The following is a 23249-nucleotide window of genomic DNA, read 5'->3' as shown; positions in this document are numbered from 1 at the left end:
AACAACCTGGTGAAATAAAGGAGAGACGTCACTTCTGTTGGAAAAGCGAAAAGCGAAGAACGTGTTTCGGCCTTATGACTTCGGAAATTGAATTTAATTGAACTTTTTACACCCGGAAAAATCGATCAGCATATATCGTACCGGTAATCCTCCACATACTTCCATACCCGACAGCTGATAGTTTTACAATACTCTACATTACAACACATGCTTTTACACCACTGTGTAGGTTACATCTTGCTTAGAACAAAGATGGATTTATTCCTATTAATTTGTGATACAATCTGGATGTGTCACGTTTGTCGAGAGTAGCTGTAGATTACCATAACAAGTTTGCTATCGATAGTGGCGGCATGCCGGGTTCTGATCCTTTGCGGAATCCTGAAACATAAAGTACACGATTAGCAGGTGTATGTTATCATTGCAGCAACATGAGCGCCGCACAGCCAGACATGCGTGTTATGTAAATGACTTTATTCTCCTACCTAAATATAGCAATGTTGGAATGAATCCCCAGTGAAAGGAGGTTTTCACTACCTCAAAAACAACGCCGATTCGTTCTTTTACACCTGGAGACAACATCGTTGTTTGATGAGATCGCGAACTACCACCAAAGTGCGGAAAAACAATCAATTGCGTAAATACAATGCGGTGCCAAATGACGTTTCAATAAATTACAACAGAGAAGACTGAATCGAGTCGTGCACGTTGACAGTTTCCAATACATTCAATACGATTAAATTAAAGCAAATTGCAGGAAAATGAGTGTTGTTTGAGTAAAAAATATTTTCAAAGCGATATTTAAACAAAAGCTACATTTTTACGTGTGACAAAAATGAAATACATTTTGCACCTGTATACAACTTGGGCAAAGTCTTCCTAATGTCAAGACAGGTTTTATTTTTCTGAAAGCTCCATTCGTTGTCAGCTCACATGACATGGTGCAGACTGCTCTTGAAGCTAGCAGTTTGTTCTTCTGATTTTATTTCCTGCCCCGTGAAGGTTGCACGAAGTTAGTATATCTTCAATTTGTGATATTTGCGGCGTAAAGTTGGCAAAATAAGTTTACTGTTGAATTGAAATTAGCCACAACTTAGAGTAGACTTGAAACGGTGCAAAGCTTGTGAAGGGAGGAATCAGTTTTTAGGCTAAAAAGAAGGCGACTCGTGTGAGATGTTTGGTTTCGATGTAAAAAAAAGGAACATTACATAAAATTTGCTCCAAGGGTAGATAACATCTAGATGTTGGGCCTTTTCGCTCATCCCCAAATGGAAATCAGTATCGTGGAAAGTGTAATCTATTCGCAAAACTCATTTATTCATTGTTCAATAAGTGCGAAAGAAGCAAAAGAGAATCGTGGTTAGGAGATAGCAAGGAGAATGATCAGGAAGTTTCGTGCGACATAAAGAAAAACCTTTGCGAGCAATAATTTCGTTGTCTTCCAATTTTTATGAATTATAAGGATGCTAAATTTACATATTTACATTACAATTATTGGTTTTATCTGGTTTTAGGTGCTGCTGGCGCACAGGGATTTCTTGCCCTGGAATACATCTCCGTGACACACCAGCAACAGTGCGGGAAGACAAAGCATGAAAACGACACAGGCCATCCGATATGCCGTCCGTCTGAACTATGGACAGGTAAGCAAGGAAATGATAGTGAGGAGAGATTGGTTCGTCGTTCCTTAAAATTACCTGCAAAATGGATGGTTACTGCTTTTCCTAGCTTACTTTGTTTATGATGTATCCTTACTTTTTGCCCTTCATATGGGAAGAAATATCCGGGTCAGTGATTGACTAGGAAGTAATGCTAATGTTCTTGGTCATGTGATCATCACACTTTTTATGCCCATATTGTATGCAGTTTGGAGATGATAAAATATCATATTTTTTCGTTGACAAAGGAAACGTGCGGCCGTAAGTACGTTCCCAACTGATGTAGCAGATAAAATCCCTTAGCGCGATTTATGGAGAACTAATGCGAAAAAAAAAAATAATACGGCGTCACGAATAAAGTTCACATTTGCGATTTGTATACAAACATCTCAATATTAACAGGCTTATCGGTGTAGGAACAACAACTATTGCGCTTTGTAAGATGTTTACGAAATACGCCGTCAACGACATGCTCTGCGTGCACATTGCTTGTCCATGTGCGCCATTCATGTTTCGTGCTGGGAATAAAAATAGGCAGGATTTGCAAGAATATTTCACCTTGACATTCACTACCGACTAATTATAGAAACTGTTCGTTCGTTCGTTCGTTTGTGCTTTGCATTATCGATCGGAGTAACGGGAAACGCGATCAACCAAATACTGGATACTGGCGTGTTTAAAATATACAATATTTACACTATTCGGGTTTGTTTCGTTTCCAGGCTAACGAAGTCGCTGCAAAGTCCACGGATCGTTACACCACCAGGTCAGCGGCCCTACTCGCAGCGCTCGGCATTGGACTGTCTTCGTTCAGCATGAAACAAATGCTAACAAAACCGACCAAAAGGAAATTGTAAGGACAAAAGCTTTTATTGTTGACAAACCCTTTCACTATTGACCGCTAAAACATCCGTGGAATTCAAATGAAGAAAAAATGATAAGTAAACTGTGTACCGCTGCATTGCACGATACGAGATATGGGAGAAAGATACTGAGGCCGATTCAATGAGGAATATTTCTTCCGTTTCCTAGAATATACCTTTGTTTTGCTTATTTTTTGCGCTTAAGTTCTTATAGCAAATTAATATAGCAAATGTTTGGTTAGGCAGCTTCTGCTACGGTTCCTGCTTGTAGTATAATTTCCGCCCGTGAATATTGCAGTCCGTAGACAATAATTAAATGTCTATCTAATGAATGTACCTTTCAAACATGCAAATAATAAGCAAGAAGCTTAGTGATTGTTCCGCGAACAGATAGACCTATGGCCGTTTTGTTTTAGTTTGCGTAACTTGTGTAGAGTTGTAGTTTATTTCATGTCGTCGCCCAAGCCTGTTATATGATATTATATCATTGTCCCGCAGATTATGTTTCATTACACAATGAAACAACAGAATGGCTAACGATAGATACATTGAATGTGACTACTTTTGAAGTACTAAGAATCCAGTAAAGACTGCAACGCAAAGAGATGAATGAAAATCGTAGAGTACATATCCAATAATAAGCGAACGAATGTCGTACCAGTGCGATGGAATTATGGACTTAAGGATGAGTTACCTGCTAAACAAATTTAGGCAGATAGGCAAAAAAATTGCTGAATTTTAATTGTACACATCCATGCAAAAAGTATCGTGCTCGGCTAAAGGTTATTCAGTTTGACTGAAAACAATTTTCCTGAAAGTAAGCAAGTGTTTGAACGAACCCATTTGGCGTGGTTTGATTTCTTTACGATATGCCGGATTTGGTGTGTGATAGCTAGAGAGATAAATAAAACAAAATATGTCAATACTTTAGTGTGCTGTCCAATTAAAACTTTTTTGGATTCTTACTACAATGATGACCTTGAGCGGTATATTTATTCGTTCCATACATTTACAACGCATCAGGATTCTTCTTTTGGATAACTATTAATGCATGCGTTTGTCTCTGTTGTTGAAGGATGCATGCGCAATAGACAAGTTGTACTAAGCAATAAAACCAGACAATTATTCGTACAGGAGAGCCTCAACTCCATGATCCATTTCTTTTGGTAAAGACTTGAAATTCTTTTTCTACTATGTGACGTATGTTTGTACTTTCCTCGACGTCAAACGTGAGTGGAACTTGTTGCTTGGCCAGGGAATTCCCTTCGCTGTATCATTCGTTCCATTCTGCTTGAGGAGAGGTATTGCAATACCGGTTTCAACTGCAAAACCAACACCACTGCATGGGTGCATCATCTGGACATCTTGCCAGATTGCACAAGTGTGTGAGCTACATCTCTGGAAGAAGAATTCACACTTGCACAGGGAGAATAAATACATCGCCACACAGTTCTAACTGGCTCTGCATGTTGTCATTTTGGGAATTCAGTTTTCTGCCATTGCGTTTGGCTTCATTTTTCATCTCGCGTTCGTAGCGTGCATAGCACATCACCGCGAATATTTGAGTTTGATAGTGGTGCAAAAGCGTCAAAACATAGCATAATGGTGAGCAAACGTTTCGAAATGTGTTGCATTTTTGCACAGGTTGAGCGGTCCGGTTGACGTATGTTATCTTTTCCACAGCTTACTGGCTACCGGTTATTAGCGGACTCGTTCCACGCATTTGCGCTTCTCTATTTGCTGTTCAACATTTGGCGCACCAAGTCCTGCTTTGGCGTGTCGGGGAAAACGCAGATCCTTTACGTTACTGTGTTTGCGACGCGTTATGCCGATCTCGTTACGTTCCCCGAAACCTACAGTGTGTACAATGTGCTGATGAAAACGCTCTTCATCAGCGTAACACTCATTACTGTGCTGGTAATGCACAGCTTCTATCGAAAAACTTACGATCGGGAAAATGACACCTTCTACAACGAGGTGCTCATTTTGCCATGCTTCGTGACCGCTCTGTTCGTGAATTATCGCATGGAAGCGTTTGAAATATTGTGGTCGTTTTCCATCTTTCTCGAAGCGGTTGCCATACTGCCCCAGATGGATTTAATCTGCAAAACGTTCCATGTGGAGCCATGGTTCAAGTGTTATCTGCTACTGCTTGGCTCGTACCGTGCACTCTACGTACTCCATTGGATCGATCGGTATAGTCAGTATGGGCTATACGATCCACTAGCATTTATAGCGGGGGGCGTTCAAACGGTGCTGTTTGTTCTGCTTGCTCTAAGAATTGCCACATTAAAGCATCGAGAACGCATCGTAACGGTCAGTACGATATGTTAGTTGATGGAGCGTATTAATTAAAGTGTACGCTAATAATTTGTATACTTATGTGTAGTTTCAATATCAAGATTACACCTATTTACATCCTCCCTTGAAACGTGATCGGGTTAGACTAGATCTCGGTATTATCGAGATAGCTGGAAGATCGTTCTTAGTCCGAAAATTGATGTAACACGTTGAATTGTTAGTTACAGACGCTGGCGGAGGATCTGCTTTCTGCCGTGCATATCATTCAATCGATTCAAATGTTTGAAAACAATAAAAACTCAATATTTGATCTAAACAAATTTCAAGAAAAAAAAAATAACCTGAACAATTGAGAAAATTCATTGACAATACGGCGCAAGTCGTCATACTTAAAATAAATAAAATAAAATGAGAAAATTAAAAAAAAATACAAAAGTAGGGGAGCAGTTCAGAAAAAAGGTAAATTCGCCGTCCACGTGTAGTTCGCTGGCAAAGAATAGTGTTAATAAATGACTCATTAGCATGTCTCCTGGATAGTATTACAAAACGTAGTACAAAATGTGTAAATTTGTAATCTTTGTTATTAAATGAATAAAAGAGTTTAGCAAATCTTAAAATGCATTTACCGGTCAAAAACCACCACTCGATTGGCCCAGTGTGCCGACTGTGATGTGCTCTATATACCTTGACGCTGTTGGCAGATGTCAATATCGCCAACGCCATTTTAAGAATAAGGAAAAACATCAATAAGAAGAAGTGTTTACACGTCAGTCGGTCGGTGTCCGGTTGCTTCGATATTTTCAGTAAAAAAAAATCCGTGATAGTAGTGAAAAAGTTCACTTTCCGGACATCTTCAGGTCAAACCCTTCGGGCCAGGCTCATCGGCGTAGAGACGGAAGCGACGGAAGACTGATTTTCAAAAAATTACCGGCAACACGACTACGTGTGCAGAACAGCCCCTTCTTGTTTAGCTTGCGTGTATGTTTTGTGTCATCCCATCTCATCCCATCATCTGCTGCGGGTGGCCTGGTTGTGTGTGCTGCAGTAAAACCTTGTTGCTGGGATTCGCTTTGCCGTAGAAGCGACAACAAACTGCTACCAGACTGTTATCCATCAGATTATCCAACCAGTCGAAGGAAAACGGATCCTGCCCGGATTAGACCATAGGCCGGATATATTTTATCACCCCATCCAACACCGCAACAAAGGAGTGGAGTAATTTCCGAAAATGAATATTTTCAGATTGGCCGGCGATTTATCGCATCTGCTTGCAATAATTTTACTGCTGATAAAAATATGGAAAACCAGATCGTGCGCTGGTATTTCCGGTAAATCGCAAATTCTGTTCGCCATCGTCTACATTAGCCGTTACCTGGATCTGGTAACAACGTTCATCAGTGTATACAACACCTTCATGAAGCTGGTCTTCATAAGTACCTCTGTGGCCACGATTTATCTGATGTACGTCAAGTTTAAGGCAACTTACGACCACAACCACGATTCGTTCCGCATCGAGTTCCTGCTGGTACCGTGCTTTCTGCTGGCCCTGCTGATCAATAACGCATTCACCCCTCTGGAGATCTTGTGGACGTTCTCCATCTATCTGGAAGCGGTTGCCATTCTACCCCAGCTGTTCCTGGTCAGCAAAACGGGTGAAGCAGAAAGTATCACGAGCCACTACTTGTTCGCCCTGGGTTCATATCGTGCGCTGTACCTGCTTAACTGGATCTACCGATATTATGCCGAGGGCCATTACGATTTGATTGCCATCTTTGCCGGCGCGATCCAGACGATCCTGTACTGTGACTTCTTCTATCTCTACATAACGAAGGTGCTTAAAGGCAAAAAACTACAACTGCCAGCGTAAGTGGCTTTCCTTTGGGCAGTAGTAGCGAGGCAATCGATGTTAAACTATCGAAAGGATTAATCAAGAGCAATTTCTCCTGGCCTGGGTTGAAGCTTCAGCGACGACATCAAACAATACATTTACAATTGAACTTGCATCTTGGCCATGATTGCGTTACGGCCAAACATTAATACAAAACAAAACGGGAAGAGCGTACGAGCAGACCGAGGAGTTGCGCCAGTGAATTTAGCTGTGGCGAAGAAAAAATTACGCGCCACCAACCAATGCAGAAACAAATGAGCAGTATAATGTGAGTCTTTGAACGACCACAATGCGGCCAGCTGCGCGACTTTAATTTTATTTTTACATCCCTGCTAACCTTACTATTCTTACTATTCCGTTATGTGGCTATTCTCGAGCTGCACTCTTCCTGCTACTTGTGTATTTGTGTATTTCTAGGCTTAGTTGAGGAAATGTTAAGATGGAAAAAAATGCTAAAGATTGCATAAGATATGTAGGAAGAAAGTAAAACCTTAACATACTATTAGCACAGTTTAGCATGCAAGAGATACATTCAATAAATATTGGAAAACTGAAAATATCCTCGCGTCATAGCGTATTTCTGGTAAGATCTATGAAAATGTTATTTTAAAAATGTGCTAATCCATGGAGAACTGCAAATGCGTGACTGATCTTCATCAATAGTTTTCATCAATAATTGTAATGTATAACACAGAGAAAGAAAAGATACAATAAATGCCAATCATGGTGATAAAAGCAAGTAAAATTGTTGTACATACCGGATTGCACAAGCATGGCTTGTTTGAACAGATGTTAAACACATTAATTATCAGTGGCAAATGCGAGCAGCCACACCAAGCCAATAGTGTTGTGTTGTGGTAAATCAAGATGAGAAAAGGCAAGGCAAACTTTATGCGTACGATTCTCGAACCTGTGGCATCATTAGGATCATTGGAAAATGAATCATTGTTTAAATAGTTATGCTTTGTGCAGCATAAATCCCTTATGCACTGGTGATCACATCATACCCTAGTATCATAAAGCAAGATGCATGGGTGGTGGCTTAATCTGTTGGTAAAGATTTTAGTTTTTGTAAATATAGGTATGGTTGAAATCGTTATTTTTCAATTTCAGGTTAATTAACCGGTATTTTTATTATATATTTTAATGCTTTGAATATAGTTAAACAAATGAACTCTTTAATTTCGTTCTGAGTCTATTTCGTGATGCGATTGTTGAAAAAAGCCGAGTATGGATATGATGTGGTATCCCGTAAGTTTTTAAAGCAACATCACCTGAATTGCATTTATCACGCGGCATAATTAAAAATAATAAAAAAAAACAAAATATTTTTCCACTGTGAAACCCCTGCAATTTTGTTTGTCAACCAATGACAGTTCAAGCACGCGGAGAACCGATGTCAACAGCCTCGACAGTTTGTTGGGTTTCCTTGGGCAGTTGTTATTCTGCATTGCGAATCGAAAATTCCTATGGTTTTTCGGAAAAGTGCATCGTGTAACGATATTTTTAACCTCGAATTTTTATATTTTAGTTTACAAGATCGCTCTAATCGAAAGGAGGAAAGATTTTGCTAGCGTGAAATGTACTGTTGCTGCTTGGTGCCGCACGCAATATAGCCGAACGAAGCACCAATACACAAAAACTCGAATGATGGTTCTGCCCAACATATTAGTAACTGGTATGTGTTGTTCTTCCGATTCGGTTCAACTCGATTGCCAACGAAATAATTCTTTACATTCCCATTTTGTAAGGTACCCCCGGTACGGGAAAATCGGAACTTTGTCAGCAGCTGGTCGAAAAGCTGGACTTCCAGTGGCAAAACGTGAGCGAAATAGTGAGTGTTAACAAGTTTGTTGAGGAGTACGATGAGGAGTTCGAATGTCCGGTGTTGGATGAGGACAAGTTACTGGACTACCTAGAACCGCTGATGAAACAGGGCGGTTGTGTGGTCGAATACCATAGTTCAGATTTTTTCCCGGAGCGCTGGTTTGCGGCCGTTTTTGTTATGCGTTGCTCTACCTCGCTGCTGTACGATCGGTTGCAGGCTCGTGAGTACAACGAGCGCAAGATTAAGTCAAACATGGAATGCGAAATATTCCAGATTCCGTTGGACGAGGCAAAAGATGCCTATCGTACTGATATCATTTTCGAGCTGCAGAGCGATACAAAGCAGGATCTAGACGCTAATGTGGAGCGCGTGCGCGACTGGCTAGAACAGTGGAAGGCGAAGCACAATAAAGCGTAAATTATGGTCATTCGGTTTTTACGGGTGTATAAAACTTTTGCTCCCGAAACTATCCACTAGCTAATAGCGAGTGTGCATTTCCTCCGCGTACCGCGGAAATTGTGGTTTTTGATTCAATTACGAAAATGAAAGGTAACATGAAACCCGTAGGAAGAAGAGTTGTAAGTCTCCCCATGGAAGGGTAGAGAATGTCTGACAGTCTTTACAATTCATGCCGAATACTTAAAATAGAATTTGCTCAAGGCACGGTGAACAGACAGGCGTTCCTGATCCAGTTGTCGCTCAGCGAAAATGGATATTGGGAGGGAAATGATTTAACACGAGATACATTCATGTCTACGTCATTATAAACTAGGACGGCAAGACAAGTATTGTGCTTGAATTATTTCCATCTTTTATTTATCGTTTTTCTCTGCTGACGCAAAACATATGGAGCTATTTTTTGTTTAGATTGCGAAATTTCGGATTACGAGCGCACTTTATTCCACTCCATAGCGAATGGACTATTGAAGTATGCTGGTTTTAGGTACGTGAAGTGATATACATTTGCTACTACTAGGTGGGGCAATGTTTTATGTATACGTGCTATAATGGCTTTAGATTTTGATTATCCTATAAAAAAAGATTCCTAGTTTTTAAGTTCTGAAACTGAAACTTCTCATTTTTTACTTTTTGACTCATATGGACCGACAACTTTTGAATTTCAAGATGTTCTCCATTTCCTTCTCCAAACCGTATCAGGATACCTTATTCCGAATGTGCTCGGGACAACATTTGAATTTGAAGTGTCGTGATGTGAATAATTTAAAGGGTCGATGAATAGTATCAATGGATTTTTTTTAGAAAGTATTATCAGTTTAATACGTTGAATATTTAGATAGTCGAGGAATCAGTCCGAATGGGATTTGAATCCCGGGTACTGTCGTTTGTAGGCCGGCGCAGCTGTCGCCTGCACCACCGGGCCACCAAGTGGCAGGTTAGAATCTTCTTTTTTTCTTTTTTTAGAAAATTTTTTTCAATGTTTAAAACGATGACAGCTTTCTGCCGTAATGTTACAAATCTGTTTGCAAGATAATTTTTATGTTCTTCTGTGTCTTCTTTGGTACTACAAATTAGAAAAGTTTTGATTTGCGATTTCATGCTTCCTTGACTTCATGTTATCCATAGTTATATGCTCATTGCTGCAGATGGGGAGACGGCCCCGATGCGATCTGACATCCTCAATTTTTAACTGCTTTCCTTATTCTTACAAGTCTTTAAAAGGGATTTTTTTTATCCAACCCCAACAGTTAGTTATTGCCAGCGTAAGCGTTGTTTAGGAAAGCATCAGTTTGTTAAATTTTTATTTCATATTTAAATGTTGCAGTCTGAACCTTGCATTTTTCAGTTATTGGAGTACAGTTATGTCGGCTTGCAACGAAATGCACTACCGATCATTATTAAACTCCTCTACGTATTTTAGGTGCAACGGGCAGTTTCAGAAAAATACTGAGTTATTTTCGAGTTGCTTAATTCGATCAAGCAAATTACTCAAATTAGCTGACAATTATCTTTGTATTTATTTTTGTGGATCAACCTGTGGATAAGCAGTAGATCTACAGTATCTAGTATCTAGTATTTGTTGTGAACCGGTTGCTCGTATAAGAGATTATAAATTTCTTTGAATAGTTATTAAAGATAAATGAAAATCGTTACATGTTAAATAAAGTTAAATGAAGATAGTTTAAAACAATGGAACGATAAGCTCGGATCCATCACCAAGTATACGTGCGGAGATTTTATGCAATCTTATACACATGCTCGATCCGGTAGAAAAGTTTGATCGAAGACGAACTATCCTGGTAGAAATGTTTTTTGACAATGAACTTCTGGCTAGATGAAGCTGGACAGGTGTTCAATAGCGGAGCAAGAATAATGAGAGGTGTGTACGCATCGACGATTAGGCCTAAATTTATTACCAAAAATAATCTTAAACTAACCTAACTGTTCTATCCCTATTACTAATACTACTTCGCTCGTGATTAGACCGTGTTCTCGGCGTCAACAACAGGTTTAGTTATAACTAGGCAAACGGAGCGTTTTAGTACGCACGTGATTATCATGTTCATATATGCTGGTAGCAATGCCAAATACTTTCTCACCGTTAACTATATCGAATGGTTTAAAAAAATAACATTAGCAAAATGGGCTAAAGAGGGCTATAGAGTAATAAAAGCCTTCAAGTTGTACGGGATTCATATCATGCAAGCTTGTGTGAAAAATCACGGTAGATTGTGACCATTATGCGTAGGACATAAAAATATTATTTAAATAAATCATTATTGAAATGAGGAAAGTTATTTGAAATTATTGTTAAGTGTCGCAAAAGCTAGCTTATGTATAAGACTAATTTATAAAAACATTTCACTAACTTATTTCATCATTTAAACGAGACAGTTCATACTGTAATTGAAATATTTCTATAGTGTGCCATATTTTTTTAATTTAAATGGCTCAATATCCGGAAAAAATTATATATAAACATGATTTGAGTAGAAAGTTGATTGAATTACTAAAATAATATTAAAACTAGTTAAAATAAGATTTTTTTGATTTTATAAACCAATAGTTTTGATATTTTCAATATGTCCTACTCAGCCATGTTCACAAACGACTGTGGAGCTTGCATGTGAGTTTGCTGCGTGCAACTTGAGGGCCTATATAACTCTTTAGTCAAAATATTGTCATGGATAAGTTCCAGAATAAATAAATGTACAAATAATAATGTAAATGGGTTACGCCAACCTAAACGTCGTGGGCCACGGGAAAATTTAAAACCAATATTTCAGGTTCTCATGAGTATTTGAGGAGCAATGGAGGAAAGAGTAAAATCACAATTTTGAGATTTTTTCACAGTTTCGCATCGATTTCAATAGTCTGAAATTTCCCGTGGCTCGGTTCCTTAAGGTTCTATGTAGAACATTTTGCTTTTAAACAAAGCTCATGCGTCAACGTTATTTTCCAGATGTGTTTGTGTTAAACAATTCTTAGAAAAATCCAAGATTTGGAAAATTACAAACCAAAACTTTGTTTTCTATTCCATCACGCTGACGTATAACGATTTTCCGGTGTTATTAGTAAGTTGTAAAATAAATATACAAATCGTTGTCGATCCAAATAGTCGGCTAACGAGTAATATAGGCCCACAAGTGGCACGCAACGCATTCACATGCAAGCTACACAGTCGTTTGTGAACATTGCTGAGTAGGACATATTGAAAATATCAAAACTATTGGTTTATAAAATCTAAATAATTTTATTTATAATTAATAATGACGGTCCAGTGCCGTATTGTAAAAATCTAAATAATCTTATTTTAAATAGTTTTAATAAGTCAATCAACATTCAACCCACAACATGTTATTTTTTTTCGTAGATTGAGGCTTTGAAATGTAAAATATGGGTCAGTATAGAATTATTTAAACAACAGTATGAACTGTCTCGTTTAAATGATTAAATAAGTTAGTGAAACGTTTTTATAAATTAGTCTTATACATAAACTAGCTTATCTTTTGCGACTCTAATCAATAATTTCAAATAACTTTCCTTATTTAAAAAATGATTCACTTAAATAATATTTTTATGTCCTACGCATAATGGTCACAATCTACCGTGATTTTCACACAAGCTTGCATGATATGAATCCCGTACAACTTGTAAGCCTTTACATCTCATTTAGGCCAACAGTATTTGATATAGTATAGTTTATAGGGAATAGAGTTGACAAAATGCCTCCTCGGAAGTGAAGGTGAAAAATCGCGGAATCCAAATTAGTTGTAGATCACACTTTCTCCCTCGTGCATACATCGGCGTACCTCAGGGCAGTTATCTTGAGCCGCTGCTATTTGTGCTATACATTAACGACCTGTCAATCATGCTTCCTGATGAAATCTTGCTGAAACAAAAAAATCCGCCAAATCAGAGCCACGTCAGAGGACCATCGAATTCTTCATGCCACATTGTGTGATTTCGTCTTCTGGTGCAAGCGCAACGCTTTAACATTATGCATCAATAATGTATCTTTATAATCTTAAACCGATCGAGAACCGGCTATTCTCCTACAATCTTCAGCTATGAACTAAAAGGACAGACCCTTGTAAGAAAAGATCATTAGTATTATAGTTGTGAGTATTCTACACGCCAGAATTGCTTTCATCGTTTTACTTCTCAACGATAGAGCCGATTGTCGACCACTCTTCTTGCATGTGTTTCTACTATAAGTGCCAGCCAGGTCACTCTGGTCTTGGGTAATGCTCTCATTCACGGAGCCTTTGATTTCAATTCCAAAAACAATAAACAATTATTCCAGGGGTATGGCTTACACCGGGGAAAGGATCCAACTCAGGCTTCGAGAACTGCAGTAGAACGCTTTGAAGTGTCTTACTTCGGCTACCCACCAAGGACCTTGACAATATTTCAAAACTAGGCAGAGCCGGGATACAATATGAATTCTACTTAAAAAAGCTTCTTGTTGAACTCTCTGCTCAAAAACCCATTTATTACACCAATTCCTAACCCAGTGATCATGCGCCGCCGTGCTCCGTTAGTGATGTATACATTTATGTTCGATAATTCGACCCCTTTTGTATTTCCTACTAGCGATGGGAGGCCAGAATCAAGATTCCGATCCGATCTCACACAAGAATAATTAAAATCCGATCCGAAAGAAACGATTCCGGACTCGTTTAACGTTCGGATTCATTTTTAATGCGGACTCGTTTTGACTCTTTGTTCATGCCCTACATCTCCCCCCCCCCCAAAAAAAAGCTTAAGTGGGAGTGAAAAGCACACTCTTGTCTCAGAAAGGACTCCCAAAGCTCAAAGCATTCCCCATGTAGGCAGCCATCATGGTTATTCCCTTACAGTGGGAATACATAATGACGGCTGTGGTCGGATGAAATTGAATCTGCTTACCGTCAAACCAGTGACTGGTTATATTCGAAACCCTTTTGTATTGTTGTATGAAACGCTGTAAATGCGTGTAAAGACCGAAAATACACGCCTGTGGTAAATGCGTACACTTCTTCTGTAATAGGACGAAAATGCTATCACAACGAATTTTGTTACGTGAAACTCTGTGCAAAAATTGACTTAAACCATGCGAGCGTTTTCCGCGAGTCTGTTTTTGTACCGCTTTCAGTTTGTTTTCCTTATGAGTTATACAGAAAAGAATGGAACTGTCGAAAATAGATAAACTTTTCATGTTATGAATGGAAAAGCTTAGAGGCTTGTTTCAAAATCTCAAAAAAAACCTTGTAAAAAGTTTAAGGCTTAGTGGAAGGGTTTTTTTTTTAAATTTTGGAGGTTTTAAGGATAAGGTGGAGTTTTTTCGAACAGAGAATAATTTATTTTAACTATTGTTGAACTATCACTTTTACTTACCCTTGAAACAACCCCTCCCCTCCCCTCCCTCTCCTATCTTAAATGAATTTCGGGGGAAATGGTACAAAAACATGCTAAAAATATCACGGTCGGAATTTCCCATCTCTACTTCCTGCATTTACGCATAGATGGCTTTTTTTGTGTGTTCGTATTAAATATTTCTCAGGCAATTCTTAGGAAATGACAATTACTACTATATCCGAAAAGTAAGGTGACATTGGATGTCAAATTTCGCGCGCCAAAAGAAGTCCCTTGTTTTGATTTTTCGTTTGTCAATATGTATGTTGTTGACCGTTCGGCCACGCTTCAAGTCACAACATCAACCCAGCTTTCGGAGCTGCGCCAAGTGTTTTTGTCCATATTGACCATGTTCAAGTTTGTGGAGCAGCGCACATGTATCAAATTTTGTTTGCGCAATGAAATAAAGGCTGCGGAAATATTGCGGATGTTACAAAAAGCCGTCGGGGAAGAATCTATGTCGAAGAAAAATGTGTACAAATGGTACAGTGATTTCAAGAATGGCCGTGAGAAAGTCGAAGACGAGGACCGTCCGGGGAGAACATCCACCAGGTGGTGGATGGTCCGACCGACGACGCCCACGTCGTCGGTCGAAGGATTTGGTGGTCGAAAATCGTCGGTTGACGATACGAGACCTTTCGAAACCTCCATCCGGCAAAAGCGGCCGGATTGGTGGAAAAACAACAGCTGGTTTTTGCACCACGATAATGCGCCCTCCCATACGGCCATCATTTTGAGGGAGTTTTTCGTAACAACTGGCACCCTTATTGTTCCGCAACCGCCCTATTCGCCAGATTTGGCACCAGCCAACTTCTGGCTGTTCAACAGCCAGAAGTCGGCCGCTTCGGGAACACCGTTTTGACAATATCGAGGAGATAGAATCTGCAGCAACGGCGGAACTAAAGGACATCCCAGCATCCGCGTTTTCCATCTGCTTCGAGGAGTGGTAGAAGAAGTGGAAGAGGTGCATAGCATCGGAAGGGGATTACTTCGAAGGTAATGACTTTCATTTGGCCTAGTGAAAAAAACATTTAAGAAAAAACGCAAAGTCACTTTATTCACACGTACCTTTGGAACGATTAAAATCGTTCCAAATTACGACAAAGCTTATGAAAATAATTTATTCAATACCGAATAAATTCTGTTTGACCGATTCTCTGAGTTGATGGCATTGTTGAGTCTTGGCATTTTTAATGATCAGAGTATGTTGTGGATGTGGTGGAGACACTTGCTACTGCTCTGTTAAATAATGTTTTTCTAATACCAACATAACATAACATGACATAACATAACTTGCTTTGTAGGTAGGCTCCTACGATATCGAAGAAGCAAATGATGCAGACCAGTCCAAGCATCACGAATATATTGAAGAGTTTCAGTCCCATTCTACGTATTCTAGGCCACGTGGTATGCACTGAAAAACGCCGGTTAGAGCCAACTCCATTGTCTCTATTGAAAAATCATACATGCTGTATTATTAATCATTAATCATTCAACTGTATTACGCAAAGGATCATTTTTGAATTTTCAGTGTGCTTGTTCGTGGCCATACGGTAGGGACCGCCACAACCAGTGACGGTTAAACCCTCCATTGGCCACAGCTCAACAACTTGTACCTCAACTTGTCAACTGGCTTAGTCGCGATGGGTCGGTATAATAGTAGTAAAAATGTGTATAGGAGTTGGTTCAGCAATTTGAGCTTATACAATTGTTCGATCGATAACGATCCTATAGCTCGAGCCACATGGAGCGCAAACGTGAATTGAAAAGCCATACGTTGTGTCAAAATGTACTGTGTTTTTTTGCGCTTCGTGTAGTCACAATATATTTGCACTCGGTTTTTCACTTGCGGTGGATGAAATGTTTGCGAGCAACGTTTATGCCTATCAAACCCAAAAATGATTTTGACACAATACTTGGGTTTGCGCTTTAGGTTTGCAATCCATGTAGCCCAGGCTTATAGATCCATGTAGCCCAGGCTTTCTCACGTTGAACTGACACTGTTGCTCTTACGTACCATCAGGTCAACCGGAAGGTCCCAATTTTATTTATCGTAAGTTATTCTTTACTTATGGATTTGGCAGATGGCACTTTAAATAAGACTGCTGCACAAAAACCTCACGGGGTAGCTGTATGTTGCTTTTACAATTTCAATGATCGTTCAGTGGTGTTAGTTACACTGTCATTCATTTAACATTCACCGGCTGATCTATTCAAAGAAATGGAGATAAATTACCGTAAATACATGTCCACATGAAAAACAAAAGAATAAAAGAAAGCAACAAAAAGTGAACTACAAAAAAAAAAAGAAAGTAAGCATGAGCAGTACACAGGCGAACAGCAATTTAGAAAGGCAACAGAAATGTTCGACAAGAACAAAATAAGGAGTGAATGATTGATGTTAAATAAATTATGACTTTTCATCACGATTCATCAGCAAGCGAACATGAACGTACCCTGCGAATCAATGGATTTCATCATGGCTGGACGCTTTTCTTGGGTGTGTGCGTTTGTGTTTTTTGTGTTTTTTCTTCCTAGGGCTGGTTTTTGCCACAAGGCCTTTTATTGGCCCAACAGTGCTATATTATTATCTGTACTTATTTCTTCTCTTTTTTAGCAAAAATTGAAAAAAAAGGAAACCATGTCATGCCTGATGCAATATGGTCATCGTCACGAAAGGGAACTTTTTTGTGTAGGTTAATACGCGAGAAAGATAACTGATATTACCTTTGTGGTACGCATGAAGAAAAATGCATTTTGTCGACACCGTTTAGCGCTTTGGCATGGCAGTTTAGTGTGTTACGGTATAACAGTCAACGGAACGCTAAGTATCGACAACGTCCAAACTACACGGAGCGTGTTCAGTCACACCAAAACCAGCCCATGATCGGTGCAATAATGTTGCGCATAATGCATCACTTGTCACCACAAATGGACAATTCCAATTGAAGCTATGCAGAGATGCGAAACCGATCAACCACTTGATCGTATTGGATAGTATATTAAAATTTTATAAGAGGATAAGTACTTAGCTTTTCTACTGTAGGTTCACGTGTGGTGGAATAGTAGTTAAAAAAATATAAGTCTTGAAAAGCTTGCCGGATCGAAGATGAGTTAGATATTATAAAATTGTTTGTAAACGTTTATGGCTGCCTTACACATTTCTGGTACGTATGCACTTGTGCATCTACTTCGATTGAACGTTTATGCTAAGATGTCACACAACAGAGAAAGATCCCAACGGTGTACGCTCACGCGTGTCAGTCAAGTGCAAAAATAACGAACAGTAGATTAACTGCATCGGTGTGAAAACCGCTTGAACCTAGCAAAATAGCTGACAGCTTGACGCGTCACTTGGTGCTACTAGCAGCAGGTAGATGAGACATTACTGCCGGCGCATCACCACACGCGACGAGCGCGTTCTTTACGCCAAAGCATCTCGTGTTCTCGCTCGCCGACTACAATTTCCACCCCGAATGGTGTGGTGCGACGAGGCGAGAAACGATTTTCTTGTCCACAAATGGTTGAGTGCACAACGCTCATTAATAATTATTTTTAACTCAAATAACTATATTTCAGCACGCTCGTTGACAGCTCGACGCGTAGGTCGGTCGCATCGGCATCCGCTGTTAATGCTTATTTGATCGATGACGGTCAACATGGGCGACGTAAGTTATAAAGTTAATGATAGCGAGCGTACCGACTCGATCGTGATCAGCTCAGGAGGAACATGCAGGATGCAGCTCTCGGGCTGTGTTGTTTGTGTGTATGTGTGTGTGTGTTGGACGCTTGACAGCTTGGCTCATGGGTTACAAATTATACGACTGAACGTTTTTGGAAGTGTGGCATTCAACCAGGCATGGTAGAAACGAGTGCGCGCTGTTTACCACAATGGTAGTAATAAATATTCATCAAACAAACCGTAGAATGGGCCTTAATCCATTACCGAGCGGCTGACTGTGTGTGTGTGTGTGTGTGTGCGTGCTTGATTAACGAGCGCTCGCAAGATTGCGGGGAGCAGAAATTGAGAAGTCACGTAATGAACGTTAAGACAATAGGGAAAGGCTCATAAACACGTCTGAAACGGTGGCATCTCAAGCCGGCAATAACTGTTACTGGTTACTGGCAGCGGGGTCTAAATCCGATACGTTGAAATCATCTTTGCCTAATCAACTGCATCAATCTCTGTCATCAAAAAAATAAAAACATTACCTATAAAGAAAAGAGTGTTATTTAAAAACAAAAAAATATAATTAAATCCAAGCATGTGATATAATTCTTGGAAGAACAATCTTGTTCAATGACTATAGTAAAATTGTTGTACAAAATGCTATACAAAAGAAATACCATTTATTCATGCTCTGAATGATTGTCAAAGAATTATGTACCAAGCGACAGCACGGTCATCAACAGTGCTTTTTTTTTTCAAATGCATAATTATCTAACCCATCACCAGCAACAGTTAGTGCTGGTTGGATGGTCTTTTTATGCATCTTCGAAAGGAACTCGCACGTCCGGGAGGTCATTTAAAACCACAGTGTTGAAAGTGTGACCATAAAGTTGAGAGTTAAGTGATGCACGTGATCGTCTTTCGGTTTTCGAGCGTGAAGGATTTTCGTGTCTAGTCGTAAATCTGGACCCGCAGCATCCTAGGGCAGCTTTAAAACATCATCAACAACAGCCATACAGTGTACAAGTGAGATTTAAAAATCAAAGAAAGCAAAAAAACAAAGTACAAGAGAAGAAAGGTGCTGCTTATGATGACTCTCTCACGTATACGGCATTGCTTGGGATACGGTTTTGTCGGATTTAACACAGCTGTTGCCACTGGCACGATACATGTGATCGCCTTGATATATGATTGGGACTATGTGTGTTTTTGGACAGGCTGTCAGAAATTTTACGTGCCACAATCCAAAGTCGTAACATGGGTACGGATGGCGTTCTACAAACTAAAGACTTGGTGTAAGTCTAGTGTGAAAATGAAGTGTATCTGTGTCTTATACTGAGTAGGTGATCTTTTTTTGATTCTTTTAAACACTCCTGTTTTATAAAACTATTGTGAGTCATTAGCAGATGAATCAGCATTCTCATGTGCAGCGTTGGCTTGGTCCCCCCCTCGCAAATGCATGTATAATGCCGACTGTCAAGCAACGGATCATTAAATATTAATGCATCATTTACATATAAATACACTTTAAATAATTTATTAAACTTGATTACAGTGCGAAGGTTGTTCATCTTGATTCTACACGACGAAGCATTCTTTTTCACTCCTCACGCCCTCCCTTATTCACCGACCCATGCATCCAACGGGGACCAACAGCAAAAACAACAACGATATTGTGTTTGGCTGGTGTTGGTCGTGCAGATCCGGCGTTGATTTGTTTCACAATTTATAATTTATGGCCAATGGTTGAGGGTAACAGCATGTGAACCTGTTTATTAACTTGTGCGGCCGGTTCGAACGATACGGGACGTGATGGTAGCAATTGTAGCCTGCCAGTCTATCCCGGGATTTAATGGCTATTGCCCTATTAGTGACAATGAGGCTGACGGGTAAAGTATTACGATGAAGGCGATAAGTGAAAAAAACGAGAGGCCATAAGAAGTGTGATAGAAAATCTAGGGCGGAGAGCAGCGCTATTTGTAAACGCTTTCAGTTATTTTACACTTTCTTTAAATTGTAATTTGCAGTACAGAGTTTTGTTTAAGCGTTTTCTTTTATTTCGTAACTAGGCCGTACTTCGGCTATGTTTTAGCTATTTTTTAATACAAATAATGGCATCATACCGGGGCGGACCGATGGTGCAGGCGACAGCGGCGCCAGTCTTCAAACGGCAGGACCGGGGTTCAAATCCCATCCGGACCGTAACCCCGTAGTGAGGATTGACTAACCAACTACGTGGTATCGGCAGTCTAGAAAGCCATTTTGACTTGACGGCCGGCATGACCTTGGAGGTCGTTAAGTCAAGAAGAAAATGGCGTTAAAAAAATTACAGGGTTTCACCGGTTTTTTCTGACACAATCAGCGCGTTATAGAATCGTTCACGCATACTACATACTCGTTAAGCGCGCTTTTGACGTCTTCGGATGATTGAATAGATTTGATCGGCATTGCTTTTGATGACACCCTTGGTTGGCACATTTTTCAATAGCACTGCCGATCAAATCAATACAATCATCCGAAGACGTCAAAAGCGCGCCGAACGAGTCAATAGTATGCTTGAACGATCCAGGTACGCGCTGAATGTGTCAATAAAACTGGTGAAACCCCTGTAAAACCGGTGAACCCTGTATTTAGCGACAACACATCATTCCAACAGTGATGGACAAAAATATAAGACCGAACAAATTTTGTATAAGTGTAAAATATTAATTATGGTGCATTCATTATAGGTACCAACTTTTTTTATTTTGGGGTTAAAATGAATATATCGACAAATTTACTAGGAATACATGTTTTGGCCGTTTGAAACGGTAGCCAAATGACCTTGCTACGCGTAAAATTTTACGTATTTGCATGCTAAGGGTACAGTTGGAGGCAATTTCTTATATTTTTTTATGGGTTTTTTCCCATTACACTTATGAACTTTTACACGAGCTGAGTAGTTTTTTAAATCGTGTTTTAGTTCTGTTTAAAGTTGTAGGATAGTTCACGGTTTTATTTTTATAGACCACGGTCCTACCATCCATCTATCCCTAATATATCCTAATTCTATCTTCGGTGGCTTCGGCATACCTTCGGCTTGTTAGCAAAAGCCTCAAGAATCTTTTTTTAACGACAGTAAAAATTAGATAGAAAGTTACAGAATAACCTGAAGCTTGTTTTACGTTTTCCCATGTATTGTTGTTTTTGATTCGTGTTTTTCAATGGGGCTTACAGCTTTTTTGCCCCTCAGTATGTCCTGTTTATCACTTATTTTTGATTTCGTTTTAACATTTTCTTTTTATCACCTGTCTTCTTTGTACCCTATTTTAAAATTAAAATACAATTGTTAGTTTTATTTTTCTATATGTAAGTTAAAAAATTATATGAAAAATATATCATGTTTCAACAACAATGATGCTATGGTTGACTCGGTTCCATTAATATGAAAACATTTTATCATATTATTGCTTTAGTTGAACTGTAAATGCGCAAATCCTGCCACAAGTGGTTCGTCCTGCAGCCGTCTTTCTTTCAATCACTTTCACGAACAGCTTCTTTTAACGAATCATAGAATATATTTTTTCACATTTGTACATATAAGTTAATAAAGTTTTTTTATGTTTGTGCCTGCGTTCAATGGGATGGTCCTATCTCTCTTTCTCTCTCTCTCTCTATCTCTCTCTCTCTCTCTCTCTCTCTCTCTCTCTCTCTCTCTCTCTCTCTCTCTTGATCTTTTTGCGCATTTTGCCCGATCGCCGATCTCAGCCGTACAGAACTGTCCTTATGGTACCCAACGATGACAGCCACTTGTATCGTTCTTAGCAGTAAACAACAATTATAATCAACAATAAATATCGCTTTAAACAACATTTGCATAATAAAAATAACACAAATAAAAAGAAAAATGATAAAAGATGTATCCAAAATGTTTCGTAAGAAAAAAAAATTTCAAAAAATTATTTGTAGCTCTTGTAAAAAGAGCCCACAAACACCAATCCTTGTTTTTTCAGGTTTGACTGTAACTTATATCAAACGTTTTTGCTTAATGTCCATAGCAAGGAGGATACGAACGATAGCTTAAGCGAGACGCAGCAAATGCATCACTATTCACTAAACATACATACATCTCGACCCCATTCATCTTGCTGTGTCTGTGGCCGTAATCAACCGGAGGTGACCGGTGCACTGGTTGGTCGGATTGAGTGAAATTCAAAATAATCATTATCGCGACGGTCATAAATTTACCATTTCCTTCATAACTCGAGATGATAAGCATCCAGCGGCTTGACCCTCCGGTGCGTATGACCACTGCGATCGGCAGGGTGTGTATGTGTGTGTGCACGTTCGGGTGTGCATGGCCAAACAAAACTCCGACATGGCCACGACGCAGTTATTAATGAAGCTATCCCGTGAATTATTTTAATGGATGATATCAAGATTTATTTGTTTGTTTGCCCCTGTCACAGAATCGTTGTGTATATAATTCGTTGTCAGTTTAATGTCGCCACCTGTCGCTAGCGTTTCCTATTAATCACACCAATTGGAGTGTTTCCCCTTGTGACGGCTCTCTCTTTCTCTATCTCTCTCTCTATCTCTTTTTCACGCTGTGCGTTGCTGCGCACTGTCTGACGAGATCACATTTGGAAGAGGGTTGAACAGCATCACAAGCACGAGAGACGTTGAAAAAGGGAGAGAGAGAGAGAGATAAGGAGTGAGAAAGAGAGAAGCGAGAGAGAAGGAGAAGAGCGATCCAAGCAGCAGTAGGCGCAGGCAACGTTGGAAATGATGAGATCGTTTTTCAGACGAATTCATGCGTAAACCGGCTTTTGGGTTGCGTGCGGAAGTGGGCCAGTGGCTGCAAGTGGACGGGGACGATAAAATGTGCCGTGACGAAAAGCGGCTGCAAGCAAGATCCGAACCGATGGGCGGTATATGATGAGATACAGTTCGCGGTGTAGGTTGTCAGCAATTAACATTCGGTGCGATTTGTCTTCTCCTTTCAAGCGTGCTACCTTACTGTTCCGAGTCGTTTCGATTTCGTTCGCCGTTACCATGGTTACCACCCTTATCCTCCGCAACCGAGGCAACGAGATGCATCAACAGGGCCTACACCATTACACGTACTGACGCGAGACGCTGTGTGGCGAAATTTGCCTCGAGAGCTGACACCGTGGTTTTAATTTTGTCCTTCACTTTGATTTAT

The 23249-nt window shown here is 39.7% G+C and overlaps 6 protein-coding genes across 9 annotated transcripts in view; 4 read left to right on the top strand and 2 right to left on the bottom strand.

Moving 5' to 3' along the window:
* The window catches only part of LOC126564842 (beta-ureidopropionase), a 300108-nt gene that overhangs the window by 8425 nt on the left and 268434 nt on the right, over window positions 1–23249 (bottom strand). The window lies entirely within an intron of this gene.
* On the bottom strand, window positions 262–597 carry LOC126565737 (mitochondrial import receptor subunit TOM7 homolog). Its single transcript, XM_050222945.1, has 2 exons — window positions 486–597; window positions 262–381 (listed from the first exon to the last, which is right to left on the bottom strand). The coding sequence occupies exons 1-2, from the start codon at window positions 580–582 to the stop codon at window positions 320–322; spliced, it is 159 nt and encodes a 52-aa protein (XP_050078902.1). The 5' UTR covers window positions 583–597; the 3' UTR covers window positions 262–319.
* LOC126565735 (uncharacterized) lies at window positions 961–2520 on the top strand. Its single transcript, XM_050222943.1, has 3 exons — window positions 961–1012; window positions 1515–1643; window positions 2381–2520. The coding sequence occupies exons 2-3, from the start codon at window positions 1593–1595 to the stop codon at window positions 2513–2515; spliced, it is 186 nt and encodes a 61-aa protein (XP_050078900.1). The 5' UTR covers window positions 961–1012; window positions 1515–1592; the 3' UTR covers window positions 2516–2520.
* Window positions 4112–4855, top strand: LOC126565369 (ER lumen protein-retaining receptor-like). Its single transcript, XM_050222539.1, has 2 exons — window positions 4112–4126; window positions 4205–4855. Exons 1-2 carry the CDS (start codon window positions 4124–4126, stop codon window positions 4853–4855), a joined length of 654 nt encoding a protein of 217 aa, XP_050078496.1. The 5' UTR covers window positions 4112–4123.
* LOC126565395 (ER lumen protein-retaining receptor) lies at window positions 6017–6871 on the top strand. The gene has a single exon (XM_050222568.1). It carries the CDS (start codon window positions 6051–6053, stop codon window positions 6687–6689), a length of 639 nt encoding a protein of 212 aa, XP_050078525.1. The 5' UTR covers window positions 6017–6050; the 3' UTR covers window positions 6690–6871.
* Window positions 8296–8965, top strand: LOC126565489 (adenylate kinase isoenzyme 6 homolog). The gene is made up of 2 exons (XM_050222671.1): window positions 8296–8388; window positions 8462–8965. Exons 1-2 carry the CDS (start codon window positions 8358–8360, stop codon window positions 8953–8955), a joined length of 525 nt encoding a protein of 174 aa, XP_050078628.1. The 5' UTR covers window positions 8296–8357; the 3' UTR covers window positions 8956–8965.

Source organism: Anopheles maculipalpis, chromosome 3RL, assembly GCF_943734695.1.
Source record: "Anopheles maculipalpis chromosome 3RL, idAnoMacuDA_375_x, whole genome shotgun sequence".
NCBI lineage: Eukaryota > Metazoa > Arthropoda > Insecta > Diptera > Culicidae > Anopheles > Anopheles maculipalpis.
This window is presented reverse-complemented; position numbering and strand designations above follow the sequence as displayed.